The 25,249-nt window shown below is 37.8% G+C and overlaps 1 protein-coding gene across 4 annotated transcripts in view; it reads left to right on the plus strand.

The window, feature by feature from the left end:
* Positions 1 to 25,249, plus strand: part of LOC102686944 (ataxin-7) — a 58,432-nt gene that overhangs the window by 25,095 nt on the left and 8,088 nt on the right. For 3 of the 4 annotated variants that reach the window (XM_015347235.2, XM_015347233.2, XM_015347232.2), the window contains 6 exons: positions 3,141 to 3,245; positions 19,340 to 19,619; positions 21,533 to 21,795; positions 22,055 to 22,137; positions 23,328 to 23,578; positions 24,544 to 24,742. In XM_015347235.2, the coding sequence (XP_015202721.2) occupies positions 3,141 to 3,245; positions 19,340 to 19,619; positions 21,533 to 21,795; positions 22,055 to 22,137; positions 23,328 to 23,578; positions 24,544 to 24,742 (1,181 nt within the window). Of the gene's footprint in view, positions 1 to 3,140; positions 3,246 to 15,427; positions 15,828 to 19,339; positions 19,620 to 21,532; positions 21,796 to 22,054; positions 22,138 to 23,327; positions 23,579 to 24,543; positions 24,743 to 25,249 lie in introns of those variants that run through there. The other variant, XM_015347238.2, reaches the window with a different exon arrangement.

Consider the following 25,249-nt stretch of genomic DNA (forward strand, 5'->3'; position numbering starts at 1 on the left):
CAGTGTGGACGAGAGCAGCGTAATGAAGCCAATTCATAGATGGGGGTTATTAGGAGGCCATGATTGGTAAAGGCCAATGGGAAACTTGGCCAGGTAGGGGTTACACCCCTACTCTTTTCAAGAAACACCCTGGGATTTTTAATGACCACAGAGAGTCAGGACCTTGGTTTTACGTCTCATCAGAAGGACGGCACCTGTTTACAGTATAGTGTCCCTGTCACTATACTGGGGCATTAGGACCCAAACAGACTGCAGGGTGAGCATCCCCTGCTGGCCCCACTCACACCTCTTCCAATAGCAACTTTAGTTTTTCCCATGAGGTCTCTCATCCAGGTACTGACCAGGCATATTTGTTTGATTTTAAGAATTATTCAGAGTACTATTTTCCAGGTTTAAATAAGTAGTTAAATAACCAGGTAACCAGCTTTCACAATAACTGGCTTTAAAACAAGGTCATATTTATTCTGTAGAGAAGTCTTACTTGATCACTTCTTAATTGGGGAACTTAATAGCTTTGCCTGTGATGATGTTTTTTAGAATACCTTATTCTATGTGGAAAAGTGTCTTCTGTGCAGCTGATGAAGAAATACAGTGCCAGTGCATCCATGTTCATCAGTAGTGTAGTATAACATTTAAATAAGTAGTCATAGCAGACACTTTTATCCAAAGAAATTTAGACACCTGTGAATGAACAACTGCTGCTCACTCTCAGTGGGACTTTAAATTGTCGTCTTATCCCAGTGAGACAGCACACAGAGGCTCAGTAAAGACTGTGGGTGAGACAGAAAGTCACTTTCAGTGGGGTTCGAATTAGAAACTAAATAAACTCACCTTTGCATTGGCCAGTAGTACAGTGTGTAATATCATATTCTACATGTATCTACAAACACCCATAAACCTGTTCCAACATGTAGCAGTGTTTTGATATCAGACTTGAACGGCATGCTCATGTAGATTTAAGTACATTGCTGGACACATGAAGAACAATAGTTCAGAAGCGGACATTTGGCACCAGGTATCCAAGAGTTAACGATAATAAATACCAGGGGGTTGTTGGTCAGGGTTGGTGCACTCAACATATAGCAACATTTGTAGCAGGCCCAATGTGATCACAGATACCTTAGGGAACATTTTAATCATCTTCTGATTTTCCCACCTTGGATTTTAATTTGATTTGCTTGCTCTGGTTATTTCAGGAATGGTTTTAATCTTGTTAGTTTCCTCTACGTAAATTCATATTCCACACTGGGAAGCTGTTAAATGCATGTTTTAACTCTAAATCTAGAAACGATATAGTATTTTTTATACCAATTTTATGTACCACTTATGAGACTGGGCAGTGGGCCAGTTAATTGACTATAGCACTGACTGACTTCCTGACTTTGAACTGTAATTAACCTGTATTGCTAAAGTACAATTAAGTTTATGTACAGTTTTCGTTAAACAGCCTGGGATACCCAGAAAGGTGCAGTTTAATTTTTGACATTATTGGGATTTAATTACCATTTGCAATTTTCAGCAGTTTACCAGTAGCAGAACTTAACTCTTAAGCCGAGTAATTCATTTAATAAGGAGAGAATGTTTTTGAAATGCAAAGCTTCAATGAACTTTATAATGATGTTGCAGTAGTTACAATTCATGTGTCTTGTAAATATTTAAGAGCTTTCAGTGTGTAAATTGTTTTATAGGCTGATAAGTTGTGCTTCAGGCTTTTTTTTGTGTACTGAAGGTGATGCAATCCTGATATGTTACAACTGTAGAACTCAATGTTGGTGGAGTGTGGTTTTAACAAATGTTTCCATAAGATCAGGAAAATTGTAATATTCAAATGTGATAATGTGTAATGTTCATTTTAGATTGTTATATTTGCATAACATTTTATTGTAACATATATTCTGGATGAGATTAAAAGTAACATTTATAAGTACAATAATAAATGCCTTGCAGCTCTATATTAAGTCATATTAATTTTAACCAATGTGAATTCTTTGTAGTTACCTAAATAACTGGAGACCTTAACCCCATCCACCCATCTCATCCATTTTCTAAACCACTTTATCCATATGGAGAGCCACCCCATTGTTAGTCCAGTGCAAGAGTGCAAAAGTGGCTTTTAATGTTGCTCTTAATTTGTTGTCTTTGAAATAATTCAGGTAGGTAGCTGCGTCAGCATGCGTAGGCTGCAAAGGAACAGGTAATAGGTTTATTCCGTGCTGAAAACAGAAGAAAGAAAATGCAACATTTTGGCTATGGAGCCTTCTTCGGGTGTCTTTAAAATAATACACATGTAAAATAATACATGTGTTTTGCTTTTTTTTTTCCTTCCCTGCACACCCCTGGAAATCTATGTAAATTAATTTTCATGTATTTAAGCCTTTTAATTATGACAAAATAATGCAATGTTGAACATCCCAGATATACTGTACTTCATTCAGAAAAATATCACTGAGGTTGAAGCCAAAAGGTCTTCAACAGGAAGGAGTAAGAGACCTCTCACGTGACGCATGAGAGTAAAGGTGCTCACCTACATAACTCTCTAGCACAGGTTGAGCTCTGTGATAGGCTCAGGCTTGGTAACTAGTCCACTGCTAGAGAGCTGTCCCTTGTGGCCTATCAGATGTGCTGCTGTTGGTGAGGGGCATGCCTCTCTGAAGAAAGTAATCTTGTAGAAAAGAATATACCTCATGCACATAAAATGTTATTTTATATTCTAATCACATTAGTCAGTGTCCTGAGGAACTGAACGGTGTATGGCAACAGCTTATTGTAATGGTGGGAGGCAACCGAGTCCCAAGCCTCACGCTGCCCACACCATTCTGAAACCAGCTGAGCCACTCTGCACCAGCTGGTGTCACGGTGCATGTAGACCAGTTACAGTCTGGCTTGTTAATGGCAAGCAGGTACTTTTAAATGGTTATTCATATAATGATACAATTCTATAAACATTTCAGCCAATATAAAAGTAATCCACTTTCTCAAAGACATATGGTGAAACTCATTTTTTCCTGACCAAGGTGCACCAGTCACCACTCACTTAATGCCTTCCAGAAATTTGTATTTAAATATTTAGTTCCAGTATGTCATTTGTGTTTGTAAAAAGACTGTCCTGTTTTTCTGAAAATGTGTCTTATCTTTTTCAGATATGCCTATATTTGGTCAGTGTCCTGCTCAAGATGATTTTTACTTGGTGATGTGTAACCATTGCAGTCAGGTTGTCAAGCCACAGGCATTTCAAGCACACTATGGTAAGTCAGTGTTTTTCAAGGAATTCACTCTTTATAATTAAGTTTTATGTATCTGTTGTCCACCAAAAAGAAACTATGGCAGTGTGGTGTATTGCTAAGGTATAATATACCAGCAGACATATCACCCTGCAACTCACGACTGGCAACCCACTGAAGCTAAGCAGGTGTGAGCCTGGTCAGTACCTGGATGGGAGACCTCCGGGGAAAAACTAAGGTTGCTGCTGGAAGAGGTGTTAGTGGGGTCCATGTGGTCCATGTGGGTCCTAATCCCCCAGTATAGTGATGGGGACACTATACTATAAACAGGCGCCGACTTTTGGATGAGACGTAAAACCGAGGTCCTGACTCTCTATGGTCATTACAATTCCCAGGGCGTTTCTAAAAAAGAGTAGGGGTGTAACCCCGGCATCCTGGCCAAATTTCCCATAGGCCCTTTTCAATCATGGCCTCCTAATAATCCCCATCTATGAATTGGCTTCATTACTCTGCTCTCCTCCCCATTAATAGCTGATGTGTGGTGAGTGTTCTGGTGCACTATGGCTGCCGTCACATCATCCAGGTGGATGCTGCACATTGGTGGTGGTGGAGGGGAGTCCCCATTACCTGTAAAGCGCTTTGAGTGGAGTGTCCAGAAAAAGCACTATATAAGTGTAAGCAATTATTATTATTAAAATGTACAATAAAAGAACTAAATAATAATTCCTAGAACACTGTACATTACTCAGTCACTTGAGTTTTCAAGTTGTTCATTTTGGTTCTCTAAAAGTCACTCAAAGGGTGAAAAGCCACTTCCTAAAGTCATCCATGAATGACATGTTCGTGAGGCCTTGCTCTTTACAGATGGATTCTTTGCTTGTCAAATAGTGTCCTGGCTGTTAACAGCTTCCCCCTCAAGGTGACAAGGACCCTGATCCACCTGTCTTGTTCTGACGTTGTTACTCTTGGCTATCCTAAATGTACCTCATTATTGACATTATGGATTGGAACATCCCAGATGGTCACTAATGATGTTTGGGACATCTGAAACACTTCACAATGGCTGACCAGGACATTCCTGCTTGAAGAATGCCCAACACATAATAATTGCATTATTGCTGTGAATGAGATGGAAAATCTTGTGAATTTAAATTTCCAAGACGTGTCTTTTGAACTTCTGCGAAAAAGAACAGCTTAGATGTGCAGTTCTGTGAATTTGGGACGTGTTGTGCTTGAACCCATGTGACATGTTCAGAGCTTTTGTTGCAGTATAGGTGTTTATATTGATGTTATTTTAAATGGTGTGGGGGACACAAATATCGTCCATTTAGTCATCAGTTTTGATTTTGTCATAATCTCAGTCAAGTTGACTAAAGTGTCTATTTGTCATAGTCACTTTCTAGTCACCCGATTTAAATTTAGTCTAGTCAACTTAACGCACCTGAAGATGGCTCCACAGCCGAAATTTTGCATATTTTTCTATTTTGGCACTGTTAATAATAAAAAAAAATTCAAAGTTTCAAAGCAAATATGAATTTATTCAGTAGAGGTTTCTTCCAATACTGAATCTGCAATAACTATAGGGGAAATACTGCACAAGTTACATAAGAATCTTACCACTGGACAGAACAAGAAATATATACATTCTTCAACTTACTGAGTTAATATTAATAAACCCTTTTGATGCCATTATTTTCAGTTGAAAAGCTACCATAGTATAAGAGTTGTCTAAGTGCTAAGATGTAGTGCTAGTATCATGCGGACAAAATGACAGGCCTGTGCTTAAAGTCGTCACAGCAATTCCACTCCACACTCATTCTTCTGAAGAAATGAGGAATGCCTGCATATGCTATAAGATGTTTGCTCTATGATATTTCTTGGTTAGCTAAACACCCAGTGACATAAACAAACCATATGTAATTAAAAAAACATTTTCCGACACGCGCATAGCGTTTGACCAGATCTCACATTGAGGAAGTAACATCTTATACATTAATCTCTAGCCAAGACAAAAAATGTTTGTTCTTGCTTAGTTTTGTAGTTAATTTGTAGTCAATGTCTTGACTAGCTACCATGTAAAAACAGATGTCTTAATAAGAAAGCATCTGAGTTCTGAAACTCATATGGCGCTTAAAATTTGTTGCAGTTCTTCAACTTATAATGTAGCCACGTTCTGATTATCTTCAGTAATGTTTTACAATAGCTTTACCTGGTTTGCTCAGCCTATAAAAAGTGCTGCCGGTCTCCAGATCTTTTTCTTGGCAGCTGAAAGCATGAAGTATCACAAGCATTTCTTGCATCTCCGCAGCTTTTCTTTTTAAGCAAGGTGTTCTAGTTTTACTATTTAATCTAATTAGCACAGCATGTGCATTTTATTGTTTATTTTGGTGCCACTCAATTAACACAATATGAATTCGTGACATGAGGCATGGAAAAGATTTCCTGGAAAAGAGGGACAGTTAGAAAACAAAAACAGAGAGAAAATGCCACACCCCAGTACTTGCAGTTCTCGCACATTAGTAACCCTGAGGCACCACGCAGTCCACATATGGCCACAGCCCTGGGATTATACGCATTACAGCAAGCCTGCTATTTATCAGATATAAAGTAAATAAGCAAATTGTGAACCTCGTGACAAAATTAATTTAAGTTTGAGCTGTAGTCAAAAAGTTCTTTTAGTTTCGTCTAGCTTCATTCAAACAAAATTACAAAGCAATTTAGTCAACGTCATTGTCATTGTGGATTATTTCTGTGCGTGTTTCGTCTTCATTAACTAAAATGAAACGCAAGTCGTTGATCTGTGCCGGCACTTTTACATGAAGGAGTCTGGAATAAGCTGTTGAGCCTTGTGTCCCACCTGAAGAAGGCTTCACGGCCAAAGTTTGTTTTCTCTCTTCTCTTTTCAGCATGGAATAAACCTATTACTTGTTCCGTAGTATCAGTTAGCCACTAATAACCAAATGAGGTAGGTAAGGCCAAATAGCCTCCTGACATTTCTCAACTTTCTTAATTTTTAGAAATGTCATGTTTAAAGCACATCTTTAAAAAAAACATTAAACATCACAATGGTTACAAATTACAGAAGGTCATTTGGATCACGGAGTGATTTTATCCAATTTCTGAAAGAGCCCCATAGGTGGTACTATGAGAATTGGTTCACTCTGAAATTCATAGTTAATCTAGGGAAATATCTGCTATACCAAGCTTTTAATATTTTGTTTTCTTATTAGTTATAAACTAAATACTTCGTGGATCATGCAGATCAGGATTAGAATGGCTTCTAATGTTGCTCTTAATTTGTCATCTTTGAAATAATTCAGGTGGGCAGCTGTGTCAGCATGCGTAGCCTGCAAAGTAACAAGTAATAGGTTTACTCCATGCTGAAAAGAGAAAAGAAAACACAACATTTCGGCCGTGGAGCCTTCTTCAGGTGTGTCAGGTGCGAAAGACACCCTGTCTTTCTCACACCTGAAGAAGGCTCCACGACCAAAACGTTGTTTTCTTTCATCTCTTTTCAGCATGGAGTAAACCTATTACTTGTTCTTATGAGAACTGAACAGTTTAGAGCCGCCACTCAGGTCTTTTTTTCTGCAAGAATTAAATAGCTCAAAATATATGTTCCTTATATATGTAAAATTGGGGGCATTTTAGTACCCAGCTTTACTGGAGTCTAGTCTACTCTTTTTCTCCTCAGTACTAAGTCTACTTTCTGAAGACCAAGGTTCAGCGAATTAAAGAAAGAATTAAAGAATTAATTCTTTGGGATGTGGGAGGAAACTGTAGTACCTGATAGGAACTGACACAAGCAGGGAGACCATGCAAAATCCACACTTGTGCCCCAACCTGGAAGTGTACCCAGGAATTGTGTGAGTACCTAAAAAGTGCTTTGTAGAAGCTGTGAAAATTAATTTTAATTTTTATTTTGTCTGATCCCTTTATCCAAAGAGATTTAGTAGTTTGAATTATCTATCCCTAAAATTACCTATAGTTAGCTCTCCAAAACAATAACCAGGGACTCTTTTCTCAAATGCATGTATTCTTAATCATATTAATTAAATATTAAAAACAAATATTTTAGAGAGATTTTTGGAAATTACATATGGTACAAATCAAAGTTTTAACAATTAAAGGTTCTTTTCCTCTGTTGGAGAAGTTAAGTTGTATTCCCTCTACTGTGAATAGAAATGTAGAATAAACTTCAGCAACAGACCAGTGTTACCTGGATCGTCTCTTTCCACATGACAAGGGGCTGATTCCCATAGGATTCTCAGACAAGAAAGGCACCTTCATACAGTCAAGAGTACTGGATTCTTCAAGCTTCTGTTCACAGTTCTTTTCCGTAACCCCAGCTGCTGTTCTAGTGCTGAATGGAGCGATTTTGCTTCTTCCTCAGAGGTGTATGTGGAACTTCAAGGACTTGACTAAATTGGAAATGTCAAAAAGTGTAAATTCAAAATCCAATTCAGTTTACGTTTATTAATATATTTCTTCAGTTATGCTAGAAATTTCAAAGCAAACATCTGAATTGATTTAAAAATTGTTTTCCTGATTATCTTGGGGAATAATGTCATACATATCAAGGCTAAATGAGTAGAAAAGAGCTTAGTTTTTAAAAGTGGTTTCTTGAAGAAATGCAAGCTGAAACATCTATCCATACATTTTCTGCCATTCAGGGTCACAGGGGAGTTGGGAGTCTATCTTGGCCAGCAACAGGCTCAAGGCAGGTTATAGCCTGGATCAGACGTGAGTCTATTGCAGGGCAGGCATTAGCATAGACACGCACTCACTCATACCTAGGGCCAATTTTCCCAGAAAACAATTCTACCTGTATGCTTTTAGACTGGAAGGAAACTGGAGCACCCAGAGGAAAGCCATATACTGTAAACCTCACATTCAGGTGGGTAGCTGCACTAGCATGTGTAGGATGCAAAGGAACAAGTAATGGGTTTATTCCATGCTGAAAAGAGAAGAAAGACAACACGACATTTCAGCTCGTGAAGCCCTCTTCGGGTGTGAAGGCTCCACAGCCGAAACATTGTTACCTCATGTTCAGATGTATTGAGAAACATTTGTATTCAAAGGTACAGAAGCACTGCGTGCCCATAAATATTTTTCCTTAGGAAACAAAGTTGATCTTATCTTAAAACGTGGTGAGAACATTCAAACTCCATGCATGTAGCACCCCGGACATGGGACTAAACCCAGGGCTCCAGCTCTGTGAGTCAGCAATAATAACCACTATGCCACAGTGCAACCAAAACACATTAGTTTTCAAGTGATTCACTTAAATTTGTTTAAACTCAGTTTAATAGGTTATAATAGTTACCATATAAGGAGCTTTATTTACTGTTATCCAATGTAAGTTTGATATGAAAACAGTATGCAAAAATTTAGTGTTGTAGCTGAAAACCTCATATATGTCTTGTTATATGAAAAATGTCCGCAAGAGGGGATGAGTGAATTTAGTACAGTGGTGACATCTATTGGCATGTTCTAGAACAGACAGAGGTGCTGGAAATTGTTCGGGGAATATAATGTTGCTCAACATTAAGCTGAGCAAATTGTAAGAAAGAATATTGGCAACGTTTTGAACAATATACTGTGTCTTGCATATTCAGGAAATTGCAATTCACATTATACCATCAGTATCTTACTTAAAAATAAGTTTAATCAGGCCTGTTTCATGCCATTTCTACAAATAATGCTTTGTTACCTTATCTAAGATACCATTTTGCAGTTATGAAAATTGAGAAATATTATTGTGTAATTGATTTACTTGAGAAGGGTATGTTGATGTTTTTTTTAAAATATTTAATGAAAATATTTACTGTGTGTTTTATGTGAAGAAATATTTTTTTCTTGTAACCCCATTTTGACTTAACATAAGGATTGTTTTTACCAGCAGTTTACAAACGTCTTCTGAGTGGGTAAGCACTTGAGTATTATGAGCTTGTTCTTCTGCATTATGGAAAACAAGGATTTTCAATGTAATTGAGGTTCAAATTGCATTCTGGTAAGAAAGAAGAGTTACTTATGTGCTCTTTATTTTTGACCTCAGGAATGTACAAATGTTATCCACACAATCTGCAGTGCCTTCAGAAAGTATTCAACCCTATTGATTATTTCTCTTTCTGCTGTGTTGCAAAGTCAAATTAAAGCATATTTGAATGGGATTTTTTTCCACTCCTGTGGAAGTAATTCTCTATAATGTTAAAATGAAATAAAGTATTTAGATGTCTTCAGAATTATATTAAAATACAAATCTGAAAATTACTTAATTGATAAGTATTCACCCCTGTTGTTTTAACAACCTAAATTGGGTGTGGTATTCAATTATCTTTAGAGATATCACACTAAATACATTAACAAGGTACACCTATGTTCATTTCAAATCCACCTGTGTTCAATTGCTTGATTGCACAATAAATATCACTGAGTTTGTGAGGTCTCACAACTAAAACAGCCAATCAGATCAGTCCTGCTGTCACGAAGACCAAGAAGCTGCCCATGGAACTTCGAGATGAAGTTGTTAGGAGGAAAAAAGCTGAAGAAGGCTATAAAAAGATTGGCAAAGCTTTGAACCTTCCTAGGAGCACCATGAAGTCCATTGAAACAAAATGGAAAAGACATGGCACAACCCAGACACTACTAAAATCAGGCCGTCCTACCAAACTGAGCAACCGGACAAGAAGGCAATTGTCAGAGAAGTGACCAAGAGGCCAGCTACAACACTTTCCAGTTCCAGGAACTGGAAAGCTTGTTGCCATCAAGGGCAACATGGATGGAGCCAAATACAGGCAAATCCTTGAGGAGAACCTGGGCGAGGATTCATTTTCCAGCAGGACAATGACCCAAAGCACATGGTAAAAACTATCGAGGAATGGCTTGAAAAAAAGAAGGTTAGTATTCTGGAATGGCCCAGCCAAAGCCCAGACTTAAATCCAATTGAAAATCTGTGGTATGACCTAAAAATTGCTGTCCACCGACGCACTCCATTTGATTTGGCAGAGTTGAAGCAAATTTGCATTGAAGAATGGGCAAAAATTCCACAATCTAAATGTGCAAAGCTCATACAGATATGTAGAAAGTATTGAGGGGTGAATGCTTTTGTAAATGAGAAATGTAAGTGTGTTATTGAAGGGAGAAAAAATCATTTCAATGTGTTAAAATTTGGAGGTGTAACAGGAACAAAATGTAAAAAAATTCAAGGGGGTGAATACTTTCTGAAGGCACTGTACATGGTTTCTTTTTGCAATATAGCATTTGAAAAATTATAGTAATATTAAGTGATATACTATTATTGTTTTCTTTAAGTTTAATTACAGAAAATAATCTACCCAGAAATATAACCCCTATTTTATATAGCATCTTTCATAGTACATATTGGTCTCAAGGTGCTGTACAAGTCAAAGACAATACAGGTAATCCAAAATTAATTACAAATCGATACTTTTTAAAGCTATACTTGTATAGTATACACATTTCATAATGATTTCTACTGTAATAGTTAGGTATGATCACAAGTATTGGCAGCCTCCATCTCCAGCAGTGCTAATAACTATTAATAGTTCCTTAGATTTGTATAATACTTATCACAACGGTTCCCAGAGAGTTTTTGCATATGCGGGTGTGTCTGCATTCTTCGGCACCAAAGTGCAGCAGCCATTCTGTGCTGGTAGCTCCACTGCACAACAGGTCAGGTCAAAAAGAGAAGTTGCTTCACCAGTTGAACTAAAGGGGAAATCTGGACATCTAGGTTAACAACCCTACTTTTACAAGAAGTACCCTGGAATCTTTGATACTCAGGTAATCGGGACCTCTGTTGGATGTCTCATCGGAAGGGGTCTTAACTCCTACATTACATTATTATTATTACAATATCCAGATGTAAGAGTTCTTGACAGCGATCTTTTCTAGGTTTATTGGACAATTATTCAATTGAGTGAGGGGTAGTAAAAAAATTATAGTAAATCAATAAAAGCAACAGGATCTGTATAGCTATTTCTACAGCTCTCTGTTACATTTTATTTGCTAGAGATCTAGATACCAATACTTATGTCAATGGCTGTACAGTGTTGTTGATTGGTAAGTGTTGAAACCTAATCAAGTTACTAGTCTCCTTTATAAGAAAGTCAACTCTAAGTACTTTTAAGTGAATTAGTCCAAACGTAATGATAGTGAATACTAAGATGTTTACAAATGTTTCAGTACAGATTGTCTACATCCTCAAACTGTTACAGTGTTAACTTAAATCTATTAGTACTCTTCAGTTATCTGCATAAATATGCTGCTTTTGCTTCTGAAATCGAAGGACTGTTTTACTGCAGCTTACCGATGACCATACTGATAATCATTTGAATGTAACAGGTCCTTGTGACTGTATTTATGGATAGTCACACATGACTATGCAAAGCGCATAATTCACCAAACCGTTCATTTACAATTGGCTAAGCTTTGGTTTGTCTTTGTACACAAGTATTTTTAGAACTCATTAGTAGATTTAGATATGTACGCAGTTATTTTTAGAAGTCATTAGTAGAAAGATGTCATGTCTGTAATAAGTGAAGGGTTGTCTTTTACAGCCTTTCATGTAGTTATTCCCCTTTTTAGTATATTATCAGGTTTTTGTTAGTGGGAGTATGAAATGGACTCCTTTATATGATCTATTAAAGTTTTTGTGAGTCATAGATTATTTTAATGATGCTCTTTTTTTTCCTATTGTGGTTTAAAGTATGTGCGTTCATTGTAAAATCTACCCATTCTTTGACATCAGTGTGCAGACGGTGATTAGGTAAGACCATGGAAGCACACTACAGAGAAATATATTTTGTTTTGTGATGTCTTCGTCCAGGGCTACTTACATAATGTAATTATCATATGCATTGCAATACTATAAGCTCTTAAAACAGCTATAAAAAGATGTATAGTGAAATATTGAGTAGTGTGATGTAACTGAGGCATTAGTTCTAAGTAATTAATCTTTGTTTGCTATGGTTTCTTTTGCTACAGTTAGCCAATGAGCACTTTAAAGATATACAGCAGATGACAATATTGTAAAACAAAAAATAATCATTGGACAAAGAACTGAAAATAGTTACTTGTCTATATTTTTATGACATATGGTGGGCAACAACAGTTATTAAATTGGAGTACAATGCGCATGAATTGCTAGCTCATTTTGGACAGAATTTAATAAAAATTGTGCCCATCATACAATTATAGGGTGTACAGCTGGTTGCAAAGTAGAGTTGAATCATGGAGTCGCATGTTATCAGTGCAAATTTTAAGGAAAACCGTGAATATTTTAAAAAAAAAGAATTTATATATTGGCAAAGAATATAGAAGCTCTAAAATGTTAGAACTCAATCTACACCTCTGTGACAAGTTTTAACAAAAACGTACATTGTAAGCTTCACAAAGCTGATATTTATGGTAGGGATGTCCTTTAACCTTATGACCAAGGCCAATATGTAGCAATTCATTGTCTGGTGTAATGAGGACAAAATCTAGACGTCTGATTGAGTGCAAGTAATATGCTCTGTTGAGTCAACTTTTATTCTTTTTTTTCTACATGGTTAAGTTTGTTTGGAGAAAGCCAAGGAACCCTGGTGGTGGATCTGTTATAGTACGGGTAGCCATGGGCAGTGGGAGTCAATGGATCTGATTATTACTCTACATGGTAAAATTATGGCCAGGGAATACAAAGATATTTTAAATGATTCGGTGCACCTTATAGTGCATAGTTTCCTTTAGATGTTTCCACATTCCAAGCTGATAACACCCCTGTACACATTGTTCAACACATTTAAGGATAGTTTCATGAATGCCAGGATGAAGTCGAACCTCATTTCCAGTCAGACATCATTGAACCTTTATGGGAAGTTTTGGAATGTAGTGTGTAGTAGATTCCGCACTTTTCATCACGCAAAGAGCAGTGAAGAATGGTCCATTATCCCACTAGAAACAGTTCAAGACGTTCTATAACAGTATTCAGAGAAGGTTTAAAGCTGTTCTGAAGGCAAATGGCAGCCCATCTCCTTATTAGTCTATAACACATGATCTTTTTATTCACCAGACCTGACCATCAGATTATTTATGGGATATTCAGGACAGTGTTTTCCAACTCTGTCAACCGGGTATTAATTGATTGACTAACTTGTGGAATAATGATGCCACATCCCTGCTGCAGAGGGATGCTTATAGACTTTATTCCACAGTGTCTACAGGCTGTACTGGGAACACTTGTAGGTCAGCTGCCTAAGTGTCTTTTACATTGGTCTTTCCATTTGTTGTCCACAACCAGTCCTTTTCTGATTAATATTAAAATGTGCAATTAGTTGTTTTGGTACATCATTTATATAAAATTTAAAAGGTAAAAGAGTTCAAGTAGGTAGCTGCATCAGCATGCGTAGGCTGCAAAGGAACAGGTAACGGGTTTAAAAGTAAAAGAGTTTTCTGAAATTGTCACCCAGCAGTTTAAAGGGCTATAATAAAAAGGAACAAGTAAAGGTTTATTCCATGATGAAAAGAGAAGGCGGCTCCACAGCTGAAACATTGTGTTTCTTTTCTTCTTTTGAGCATGGAATACACCTTTACTTGTTCCTTTGGAGCCTATGCATGCTGACGCAGCTACTTGAACTACAATAATGAAAAGTTGTGGTTCCATCTAAATGCTTTATCCAATACAGTGTTGTAAAGGACACAGATTCTGTCCTGGTACACAAAAGGCACAAAGTAGGATACATCCTGTACAGGATGCCTGTCCATCATGGGGCACACACAGACACAAATGCACCAGGACCAATTTTCTCAGAAGCCAGGGAGTGCATATATACGCCATGCAGATAGCAAGCTTGCTGACTAATGTGCTGCCCCAAGTCTTGGTTCCATTTAGGGCTACTAATATTCACAGTTAAGACATATGTAACTCTGTTTTAATTTTTGAGTGTGAATCCAGCAATGTACTTTAATAAGATATTTTTAAAATATTAAACATGGAAATCAAACTCGAAGGAACCAAACATTGAAATATCGAGAAACGTTTTACTTGGAAAAGTTCCAGGACTGCTTATTGCAGGCTTTTATTTTGTTAATAAGGAAAGAGTCAATGAGTAACTTCCATGAAATGAAACCTGCTGTTTGAATTGGGAGTCATATTACTGAAGGTAATTTTGGAGTTTGAGTGGGCTGTGCACACCCTTTTCAAAACATAAAAAATAATTTGAGAGAAAATAGTAAGAAGACATGTCCAATTCCATTTGAATTCTTGTAAAATGGAAATGTCACTAGCTTTCAGTGTAGCTTTTGGTTACTCTCAGCTGCTAAATACAAATGCCCGACAAGGTGTTAGTGAAAGATAGTAGCACCCTGTACGCTGTATACACAGGTTGTTGACACAAGCAGCAAGAACACTCTTTTGGACAAGGATATAGCAAGGATATACCTGTCTTTAAGATACTGGCATGTGAGAAAAACAAACAAGAAAACAAACTGATTTATAGAGATTACATTGTTTGAAGTGTATCCATCAAGTGCTGAATTTGTCAAATATATTCATGAAATTGTGCTCTGCATGCAAAGTCTGCTAGTCTCTATGCACAAAAAGTGAGTTTTTCTGCATGCCGTGAATGTGCACTCCGATGCAGGGCTTCTCAGTAAGTACTGTTCTTGAAGAACGGTAATCAGATGTGCTCCTTTTTAATGTGGCAAAAAGTATATATTTAAAATACTGACTTTTTAATTTCACATTTCACTAAACAGTGTAAAATAATAACAATGCAGTGACACACCAGGCAACATTTTTATAAACAGCTTTTGACCATGACAGTAGTATACTAGAAGTTATCTTGTTGAAAAATTTCAGATTGCATTCACTTAACATTCAATTTAAACTATTCCAAATGTTTTTACAGTGTTTTATATACAATATATACATTTTCTTTTAGAGGCTAATATTTTCATGCAGGTTCTCTTTACAGTTACAGCTAATGCCGATCCACTTGCTCTAAAATGTCTCCTGAAAGCCTGATCACTTTTTGTATAAGGTAATACAGTAAAAATGAAAAGTTGAACATTATCATGTTAAAGAGAACACAAAAAATATGTACACATTAAGTAGCAAAGTTTTACTTTTTCTTTGAATTCTGCAATGCTCAGGAATGATTAGGCCATTGTTGATTGGGGCTTAAACGTTGAAGATTGTTTTGAGTACAGCCTGCTGAATCTGTGCCAGGCTTTCTCTGAAAAAGAAGGATTCATTTGCATAAAGAGGAACTTCTGGTATGACCATATTAGATAAAATTAGACTCCTCCCTCTGTTTTTCTATTTATCTGCCAGGACCTTTGTGACTCAAGTGCACTTTTTAGTAGCATACATAAAGCCAAAGATGGAGTCTGTGAGCTGAGATCGCTAATGATACTAGACTCAAGTAGAAAGTAAGCAAAAAGGCGCCCGCAAATAATGTGAAACTAGAAGGAACGAAAAGGCTTTGTGGAGCGGCCTCCCTTTGCACAGGGCCGTAGGCAGAAGGCGAGTTCTCTTCTGCAGTCTTTTTTTCAGAGACGAGGGCTGGCAGGGAGCCCAGAACTGCATGGAGTTTGCAGAAGGTTAGTAGAGTTGTACATTAACTTACCGCAGCACAGAATGACAGTTGGACTTTGCTGCTTGCCTCTTTTTTATTTTCCTTGCAAGAAGTTTGCTTGCCACCATGCCTGGGATGCTGTTGCTGATTGCGGAAGAAGTTGTTGTTAGCTGGCCTGTGTGGATAATCTCAAAATGAGGGATTAACTGCTGCGATCGGCCCACATAAGCCATTCTGAAATGTCATTTGAGTGTTTTTGGCCAAAGTTCAAAGACAGATGGGAGCTGGGTTTGCTGTAAACTGTATGAAAAAATGCTGAGTGTTGCAGGAGGTAAACGCCCACGATATATAAAATATAAAAAGCAGCTCATGGGATTGAAAGATAATTGTGAATGTTTACCTGTACTAATTTCTGACAAGATACTTGTATCTTTTTTTTCCTTTCATATTGTATTTTAAGTAGCTTGCTTTTATTTGTGGTAACTGTGGTTTCAGTGTCACAGGAAACGCTGTTTATAGAGGAAGGCTCGCTTTCAAGCTGTTGAATTTCCTCTTTAGTTATAGGTCAGCGCCACACATTTTAAAAAATGAGAGCAGATCCAGCAATTATGCTGTTGGTAACTTTGGTTAGGGAGATGTATAGCATTTAGGCCTTAATCCTTTTTTTAGCATATCTGACTTCTGACAAAATCTGACTTATGTTGATATGAATAGAAGGTAGCAGTAATCTAGAGACACGTTTCTCATCAGCACTCCTTGTTTGCATAGCCTTTTTAAAATAAAGATGCTCTAAGAAGAGCAGATACATTTGGATTTAAGCGGGTTTATGACCAATCAAAACTTTTCAGATTTCTTTTATCCATATTTTACATGCATTGTATTAGACATAAAATAATGTTTTTATCAGTTGTGTAAAATATTCGAATACATTAGAGAATGTAATTATTTTCATTACAGGTTGTTTACAAAAACATTTTTCTTGTAGTTTGACAATAGGCTGACTCTACTTGTTTTATAATGCAATGAATCCAAAAAGACTTTCCATTCACTTAGTGTAAATGTCACTCACTTAAAAAAGCTAAAGCATTCTATGCATTATTCCTAAATAATAGTTGTAGAGCCTAATGTAGAGTTCATGGGAATTCAGTTTATTCACACACAAAAAATCAAGAAAAAGAGAATACATGAAATAAACATTAAATCACTACTTTTTTTGTTAATGTCTGTAATGAGGGTGTCAAACGTGTGATTATTATTTTTTTGATTGAACTCTTGTTCTATAATAAGTTTCTAAAAGGTTTTATGTATACCTTTTGGTGGACTTGATAGCATAAAATGGTTAGAAACATTAAACATATAGATTATTCTTTGCTAGATTTTTGGAAAATAGCTCCAAAGCAATAAACAGCAAATATTTGAGTGTAATGCTTCTCCTGGGAACTATAACATTTAAAAGTCTTGTCTAGCCTGCATCGCTATTTGTTTACAGACCAAGTTCACCTATAAGGTTTAAGAAGGTAGTGATTTTGCTGTCTCTATGAATTATGTTGTCTTCTTCTGCTGCTCTTTCAGAGGGTTCAGTCGTAAATTCACACGACAAATCACAGATTGGGTTTAGTTAAAACATTTAAGCTTTGTCAGCCAATGAGTTCTGATTAACAAAGTTTTTCTAACTGAACTAATACAAGGCCACCTCCATTTTATTTTTATTGAATATAAATATTTGTCTTCCTATATTCTAACCTCTGAGTCCTTAAATGACACTCTTCAGGTTTGCAGCACTTCCAGGTGCTGTTTGCTGTCAGGATGAAGAGAGGATGCAGCAATAACACATTAATGTTTAAATCTGATTCAGCAAGTTGCACAAAAAAATTGCTGAAATCTTTGTGTGCTTTACAGGCTGTAATTATTGTTGACCAATATGAAAATACTTAAGTTTTAACTCTTATTTGCCAACTGTAGCAGCAATTTTGATTTTACTTGACTGTGTCATGTGGGTCTTTTAAATTATGAGTTGTCCTGAAAGAATCACAGGCATCATTAGCCTAATACCCTTTATATAGTATACAGAGGCTACAGTGAAATTCTTACACTGTTACTATTTAAAGACATTTGGCAATAGCCAAAGCGAAGTCATGCTGGAAGAATAGTGTAGTCTAGTGACTTTTTTTAATGTACCCATCTTTAAAGATGTACTAAGTAATCAATACAGTTTTTCAGCTGTCTTTTGACAACATTTTGTTTGTGGTTGTATGTAACTGCCCCTATTTTTTATTGCATTCATTGTCTGTTTTAAATGGGTAAAGAAACCCAATTATCTCCAGACCAAAAATTCTAGGAACACTTTCAGTAGGAAACATCTTTTTTCCATTAGAGTTTAAACTGTGTAGAATAGCATCCTCAAGTCCTGTTTTCTAGAATGAAGAAAGAGATTAGAGTAAATTCTTAACTGCATTGTGCTTCTGTGTATTACAGTGGTGATGTAGTTTATTTCACAATTTACAATGGCTGTCTTCTGTAAATGAATAAGGAGGATAGTTTGCAGCTAGCTTCAATAGGCTGCTGTTCATCTGTGTCTACTTTTGCACTGGGGGCTATCTCAGTAGTAGATCAAGAAAACTGTAAAAGGAATAAAGATATTCAGGACATCATGGACATGCATTGAAAAGGGCACTTTTTACCCATAGGGTTGTGGGAGTATGAAACAAGTTATCCAGCTGTGCTGCTTCGCTGTCAAAACCAGAATGCTTTTCTTAACAAAATGATTGACCAATCATTTGGACAATTTCTGAGTTCAGATTTACCTGTAGCCAAGATAAAGATAGCTGATTTCAGTAGAGGCATAGAGTCACTACAAATTAACACTGAAGCCATGGTTCGAATTGCAGCATACACTGGCTTCTTTCAAGAAACAGCTGGATGAGATCCTTGGATCAGTTAAAACTTAACAACTAAACTTGCTAGATAGACCACATAGCCTCCTCTCATTTGTAACCTTTCTTATGTTCTAGGACTGAAAATGACACATTGCCTTCAAGCCAATGCAGATGATTAGTCAGTTACCTTGTATATGCGTTGCTGTTTTAATGAAGAAAAAAACACTTTCAGGGGAAATTTAATGACAACCTGGTGTTGATGCCACTGTCGTATTGCCATTCAGTATGCAAGCAACCAACAAAATGTGGTGTTTTCTCCTGTGACAGATGCCCCCAGTAAATTAATGAATTGTCCATTTTACGTAATCCGTTTAGTGTGGTCAAATACAAGAGCGTCTATGGTGAACATGTTACTTTCATTGATGTTCTGTGCTGCTTTGAAAACTAACTTTGGATTGGAAGCATTTCGGTTCATACAGTAACAGTTTGAACAGTTTCTAAATCCATATGGCCTTAAAAGGGAAGTGTTCTCGGGTCGTCCATGTTTCTTTGTGGTCTGACTAGAGAGGGAAGATGACACCTGTTGTGAGGGGGGACCTCACACACGAGAGCAGCTGGTCTCTTGCCTTCTCGTCTTATCCCGGTTTGCTTCGGTCCACAGAAAGACGACACGGCTCATCCAGCAAACCCCCCCCAGCTTCGACATCTCTCTCCGCCTTTCCGCTGTCAACACCGTCGTCGAAAAACAACAAGAGCGGCGGCGGTGGGGGGGGCAGCAGCAACAGTGGTAGCGGTAGCGGCAGCAGCGGCCGCTCGTCCAGTGGCAATGGCGCCTCCTCCAACTCCAAAATCCTGAAACCGGCCAAAGAAAAGCTGCCCAGCATCAGCGGGAACAACAGGCCCATGCACATGCCATACAGCAAGGTGCCTCATGACAAGATGTAAGTGCTGGCTTGTGTACTCGCACTTGACTCGGCATAAATGGATGTAATGCACTGGGTGACGTGTTAAATTTACTGTTCATTTAATCTCTTCTTTGTGGTGCCTTTCCGGCTGCAGTACAACTGCTTCGCATACATTCTAATTGCCCTGTGATTCTTGGAGAAAGGTCCAGATTTGTCCGTTAGTATCAATGAATGTACTAAAATAAGCAAATTGAAAAAAATGTTGCAAGATAATGGCGGTGCTGCCTCTCCACACATGGATATTGATGGAGCTGTATGTTGTTTTAACTAAAAATCCTTGAGATGCGGCAATCATCGTAGTATTTAATATTACAACCAAGGCATCCAATGCCAGGGGGAGTGGGGTGGCTCAGTGGCTAAGGATCTGCGCCTATGGCTGGAAAGGTGTATCCCAGGGCCGGCAGGGGAATCCTACTCCACTGAGCACCTGAGCAAGACCTTTAACCCTAACTGCTCCAGGGGCACTGTACAAATGGCTGACCCTGTGCTCTGACCCTAAGCTTCACTCCCTGTCTGTGTGTCTCATGGAAGGCAAGTTGGAGTAAGCAAAAAGATAAATTCCTAATACAAGAAATTGTATATGGCCAATAAAGTGATCTTATCTTATCTTAGTTCAGGTTGGTAGCTGGATCAGCTTTCGTAGGCTGCAAAGGAACAAGTAATAGGTTTATTCCATGCTGAAAAGAGAAGAAAGAAAACATTTCGGTCGTGGAGCCTTCTTCAGGTGTGAGAAAGACAGGGCAGTAAGCAAAGGTAATGAAGCTTAGGGGAAAAAAAGCTGGGAGACAGGAGGAGCGAGAGGCGGGAGCAGGGGACAGACAGTGGCCAAACAGGAAGTGTGAAGTCAGGATAAGTGAAGAGAGTTGTGAAATGAAACCTACAATGATTAGAGAGAATTTAGAAGAAAATTAGTCTGTCATTGAGAGAAGGGGAAAGGTGTGATCCTAGCAGCAGGATCATTTTAGTTACTGTAGTCTTTCTGATGTTGTAGTTGGAAAAAACAGCTTTGAGAACACAGGTGGAGAGAAATGATCATGTGATCAGTGTGATCATGGCCATCAGAGGTGAAATGAGAAACAATAGGCTTGGAGAAATCTTAAATCTTCACAGCCCTAACATGTTCTCTGAAGCGGTCTCAGTCTCCTTCCTGTTTCCCAAATGTAAATGTCTGGGCATTTACTGCAAGAGATACAGTAAATAAGGTTGCTGGAGGTACAAGATGTCATCTGAGTGATCCAGAATTGTCCTGAGGGGCCTTGAATGAGTGTGGTGTTAGATATGTACTTGCAGGTGATACAGCGAGCTCTGTTGGGAAAGTGCCTGGTGTGGATGTTTGCTGAGGGCAGGTCAAGGGAGCTGTGAACAAGAAGGTTACGCAGATTAGGTGGTCGGCGGTATGAGATGATGGGGTGATCAGAAAATTTGATCTTTTTCCTGATATCAGGAACATAGAAACAGGGAGCAAGGTGGGATTGTCCCCTGGATGGATTAATAATTTTGTGCATCCTGTTTTGCTGCTAAAGTAAAATAGCCCAGTGAAAGAATGTACAGTCAAGATAATTCCTAAAAAGGTTGAGCTGCTTCTTTTAAAACTATACTCTCCTTTGCTGGAATACATATGGAGTAATCCACTGTACAGGTCCACAGGCCTGGAGTGTGGGTTGACTGCATCCCTAAATACTGTTTTCTGAGGGGGATTCTTGGGACCTGTTTTGTTGGGGAGGGAGTTGGTTGACGCCAGATAAGGGTTGATGGGAGGAGATCTTTGGGGAAAACATGACTGTTTCTAAATTTGTTGTGATTATGTGATTGTTGTTTCCTAATGCAAAGAATTACTTCAACCTTAGTGATCCTTCAAAAACATGAATTTTGTTTCATTTTCTGTTTAGCATGACTCCTTCTGTGAAAGTGGAAAAGATGCCTCTAAACGCGAGAGTTGACGGTGCATCGTTAAAACCTGTTCCGGGTCCCACCTCTTCTACCACTGTGAGCTCCTCAATAAAGCCAGGCCTTAACTGTCCCTCAATACCAAAGCCACCCCTGCTGTCTCCTGGACAAATTCCCAATGGGAAAGGTCTTCTCTCAACGCCTGACAAGAAGCAAGATGACAGTAATATCAGTAACAAGAGACAGCTGCACAAAAGACTGTCGGGTGAGTAACAGCTCCATTTGCCAGATTCTACTACTTTACACTATAAAGGGAGGGTTTTTTCTTAATATTTTGTTTGTAGCTTTCAGAAGTGTGACCTCATTTAACATTAATTGCAAGCATACATTTCAATGCTGACAGCTTTAACATTAGTAATTATCATATTTCTATGAGGCATATTCTGTTAAATTTTAATAATGGTGGTCACTACAGAGGTAGAGTCCTTAAGATCTTGTAATGATGTTGTTTTACTTCTTATCAGAGCGTGAGTTTAACCCTGATTTCCACTGTGGGGTTCTGGATCTAACAACACGGAAGCCATGCACAAGATCTTTGACATGCAAGGTTAGTAGAGATGTCTTAAATTTAAATTCCTTTAGAGGCAGAAGGGTGTCCTCAGGGGCTCAAACAATACCTTCTTGGAAAGTATGTTGGGCGTTTTAGTTGAGAGACAATAAGTTCAAATCTATGTTGTACCAGCTGTGATTACTGCCGTACCTCTAGTGGTGGCACTATAAAGTAGAGCCCTGCAGTGGGATTGGGATCTTGTGGGACCCAAGCTAATTGCTGTGGGCGCGAGACATTTTGTCTGTTGCAGGCGGTTGTGGGATAACTTAACTATGGGTGGTTAAGTAACAGTGAATCTGGACTGTTATTATATATGCTGATTAAGTACTGAGAATACACTTAATTTAGAAAAGGCACACTGATAGCACACAGCAAAGAAGCAATTTCCTTAATCTGCCAGTAGCAAATCATACAGCTAGAACTTCTGTGATGTAACACACACAGTACAGTACAGTGTGTGAGTGCTGATATGCACATGGCGGAATCCATGTGAATCTGCCAGATAAATCCTTTTTATTCATGGTAACTTAAACTAATTGAAAGATTTTTTTTTCAATTTACAGGCTTTTACATAACACATTACCACAGAGGCCTTTTTGAGAGCTTTAAAGGGCTGATAAAACTGAATGTTTTAACCTGCATTAGTTAATTAAAATATTACATATTGCCTTATTAGTAGTTTCATATGCTTTTTGATTAGGTATGCCTACAATAATGCAATAACAAATATTCATATATTAAAAACTGAGTGAAGAAGGTATTGCAGGGCAATGTGAGACTTGGATTATTGCGTGTGCGTAGGGAAATGGTCAGGTTTTCTTGTCAAAGCCAGACATCCGTGGCACAATATTAGCGGTAGCGGGTGGGATTCAGATAGAGACAGTAGTCCCATGCAGAGCTCTACTATGGGTCTTGTATTGTGAAGAGGATGCCGAAGGCCCGGCAGTGCAGTTTTCAGAGGGCCTTTCCTTTGCAGAGGAAGGGAAAAATAATACTTGTAGCTTTGAGAAATATAAAAACTGTCAGTCTGTGGTCTCATTAAAATTTAAAAAAGAGTGGTATGGTACATAAAAACTAGGGATTGGGGGGAAAAGGTGCATTTAAAATGAATAACATCCCTTTAGAAGCTGAGTATGGATTGTTTCCAACAAAGCAGATGGTTAAGTGCAAGTTTCCTCTTTCCTCAGACACATTCCTTAAGCCAGCGTAGAGCAGTACTGGGTCGAAGAAAGCGCTTTGACGCTTTATTAGCTGAGCACAAAAGTAAAACCAGGGAAAAAGAGCTACATCGGAACTCGGAGTGTTCTCAGCAAACCACCCCTCTCAGGGAACCTCACCCCCCCCAAGAAACACACCAAATTTCTCACGGAAACAACCCCGCCGAGTCCAAGCCTTCAGCACCAAGTAAAGCTAAACCTCACAATCCTAGTCTTCCACGGTGAGTGTCTTTTACACTACTCAGTTGTTTTTGAAAATGGTATTTACCCTTAATTACTCTATAGCCAGCTTCTTAATTATTTTAAGGGTCAATATAGCCAAGTGCTGCTGTGGAACACTTTTTCAGTGCCCATTTTGGCATGGATCCACTTTCACTTTAATTTCTCATTTACAGTGAAAGCCCGTTTCTCTTCACTGCATGCAAGAGAGAGATTTAGAAATTTACTATTAATTTATAAGTGATTAAAATTTGTCTCTTCACTTTTCACTAGGTGTAGCTTGCACAGATCTATTAAAAACAGCTTTGGAATTTTAAAGCAAGAAAAAAAGTATCTGAGGACAAAACTAAATAAAATGTATGTATCTGTTAAAAGATGAAACGTCAAAAGAAAGATGTATACTTATATAATTTAAAATTATTTATAGTGTGTTAAATACATGTATACAATTTAGCCCTTCAGAGATCTACATTTATTTGTGCACTGATTGTCACACATAAGGCTTAGCTTTGACAGATCTCTGTTTACATCTTCATAGTGTACCTCAAATATCTATTCAATGCAGTGATAACTCAGTGGAAAAAAAGTGTTGTCTAGCAGCAGCATAAACCTGAATTTTATTTCCAGCTATGTCTTCATGCTATTAACTACATCACCTTGCAAACTGTCAGTCATTGCTCTTCTCTAACATCCTTTCAATATGTATTCTTTTTACAAGAAATGAGTCTTGTGGCCCTTCTCTAGACTTCTGTATGCTTTTATGATATCGAGATGTTTAACTGGTGCAATCTTCACATTGTGTGATTTAGTGTTTATTTCAAATGTTAAGAAATAATTTATTTACAAGGTTTATGATTTTATAGGATGTTTTGGATGTTTGACTTTATTTTCAGGTAAGCCTGCATATATTTTTATTAACAGAGTGGTTTTGTAAACTAATTGGGAACATTTGCCTATGCCTATGCAGACCCAATATTTACTCCACGCACCCTGTTGGGAATGTCTCCAGTGACCCTGCGTCAGTCCACGAGTCTCCCCACCACTCCACACCAGCAGCTGAGACAGCGTCCCGGCTCTCCAGCGATGAGGGGGAGAATGAGGAGAAGGAAGACACTGTGGACAAACTGGATTGCCACTATTCATGTTATCACCCACGACCAGCAGCTGTAAGCATGCTGTCTTCTTCACAACTGTTTTTACATATGTTTAAAGAAAAGAAGAAGCTTGAAATGTATTTAAAACATTTGGGGTTACATTCAGTACTAGCTTCTGGTTTGAGTTTGAGTATTTTTCTGACTAGCAATTAATTCAAGGTTGTGGCTGTCTAGAACAAGCTACCCCAGCCTTTTTTTGGTCGACACGCTGACTTCTTTCAAAATTTGACTGGATAAGTTCATGTCAATTAGCCATTAATAGGCATTTTGAACTAATTTGTCTCCTTTTATTTGTACTGTAACTCATTGTATAGTACGTTTTGTATTTCACCATGTTATTTTTTTTTAATCTTTCAAAAACTCAAACTTATTCCTGTGTAGATATTTTCCAAAGTATTTTTTTTTAAGTAAAATTTAATCTTACTATTACTCCCTGCTGTGCTCACTTATGAGAAGTTATTGCATTATTCTTATGGTCCATATGTTGTTTCATAATACACTATCTTAAAAAGGTTTGAT

Source organism: Lepisosteus oculatus, chromosome 4 (assembly GCF_040954835.1).
Source record: "Lepisosteus oculatus isolate fLepOcu1 chromosome 4, fLepOcu1.hap2, whole genome shotgun sequence".
Taxonomy (NCBI): domain Eukaryota; kingdom Metazoa; phylum Chordata; class Actinopteri; order Semionotiformes; family Lepisosteidae; genus Lepisosteus; species Lepisosteus oculatus.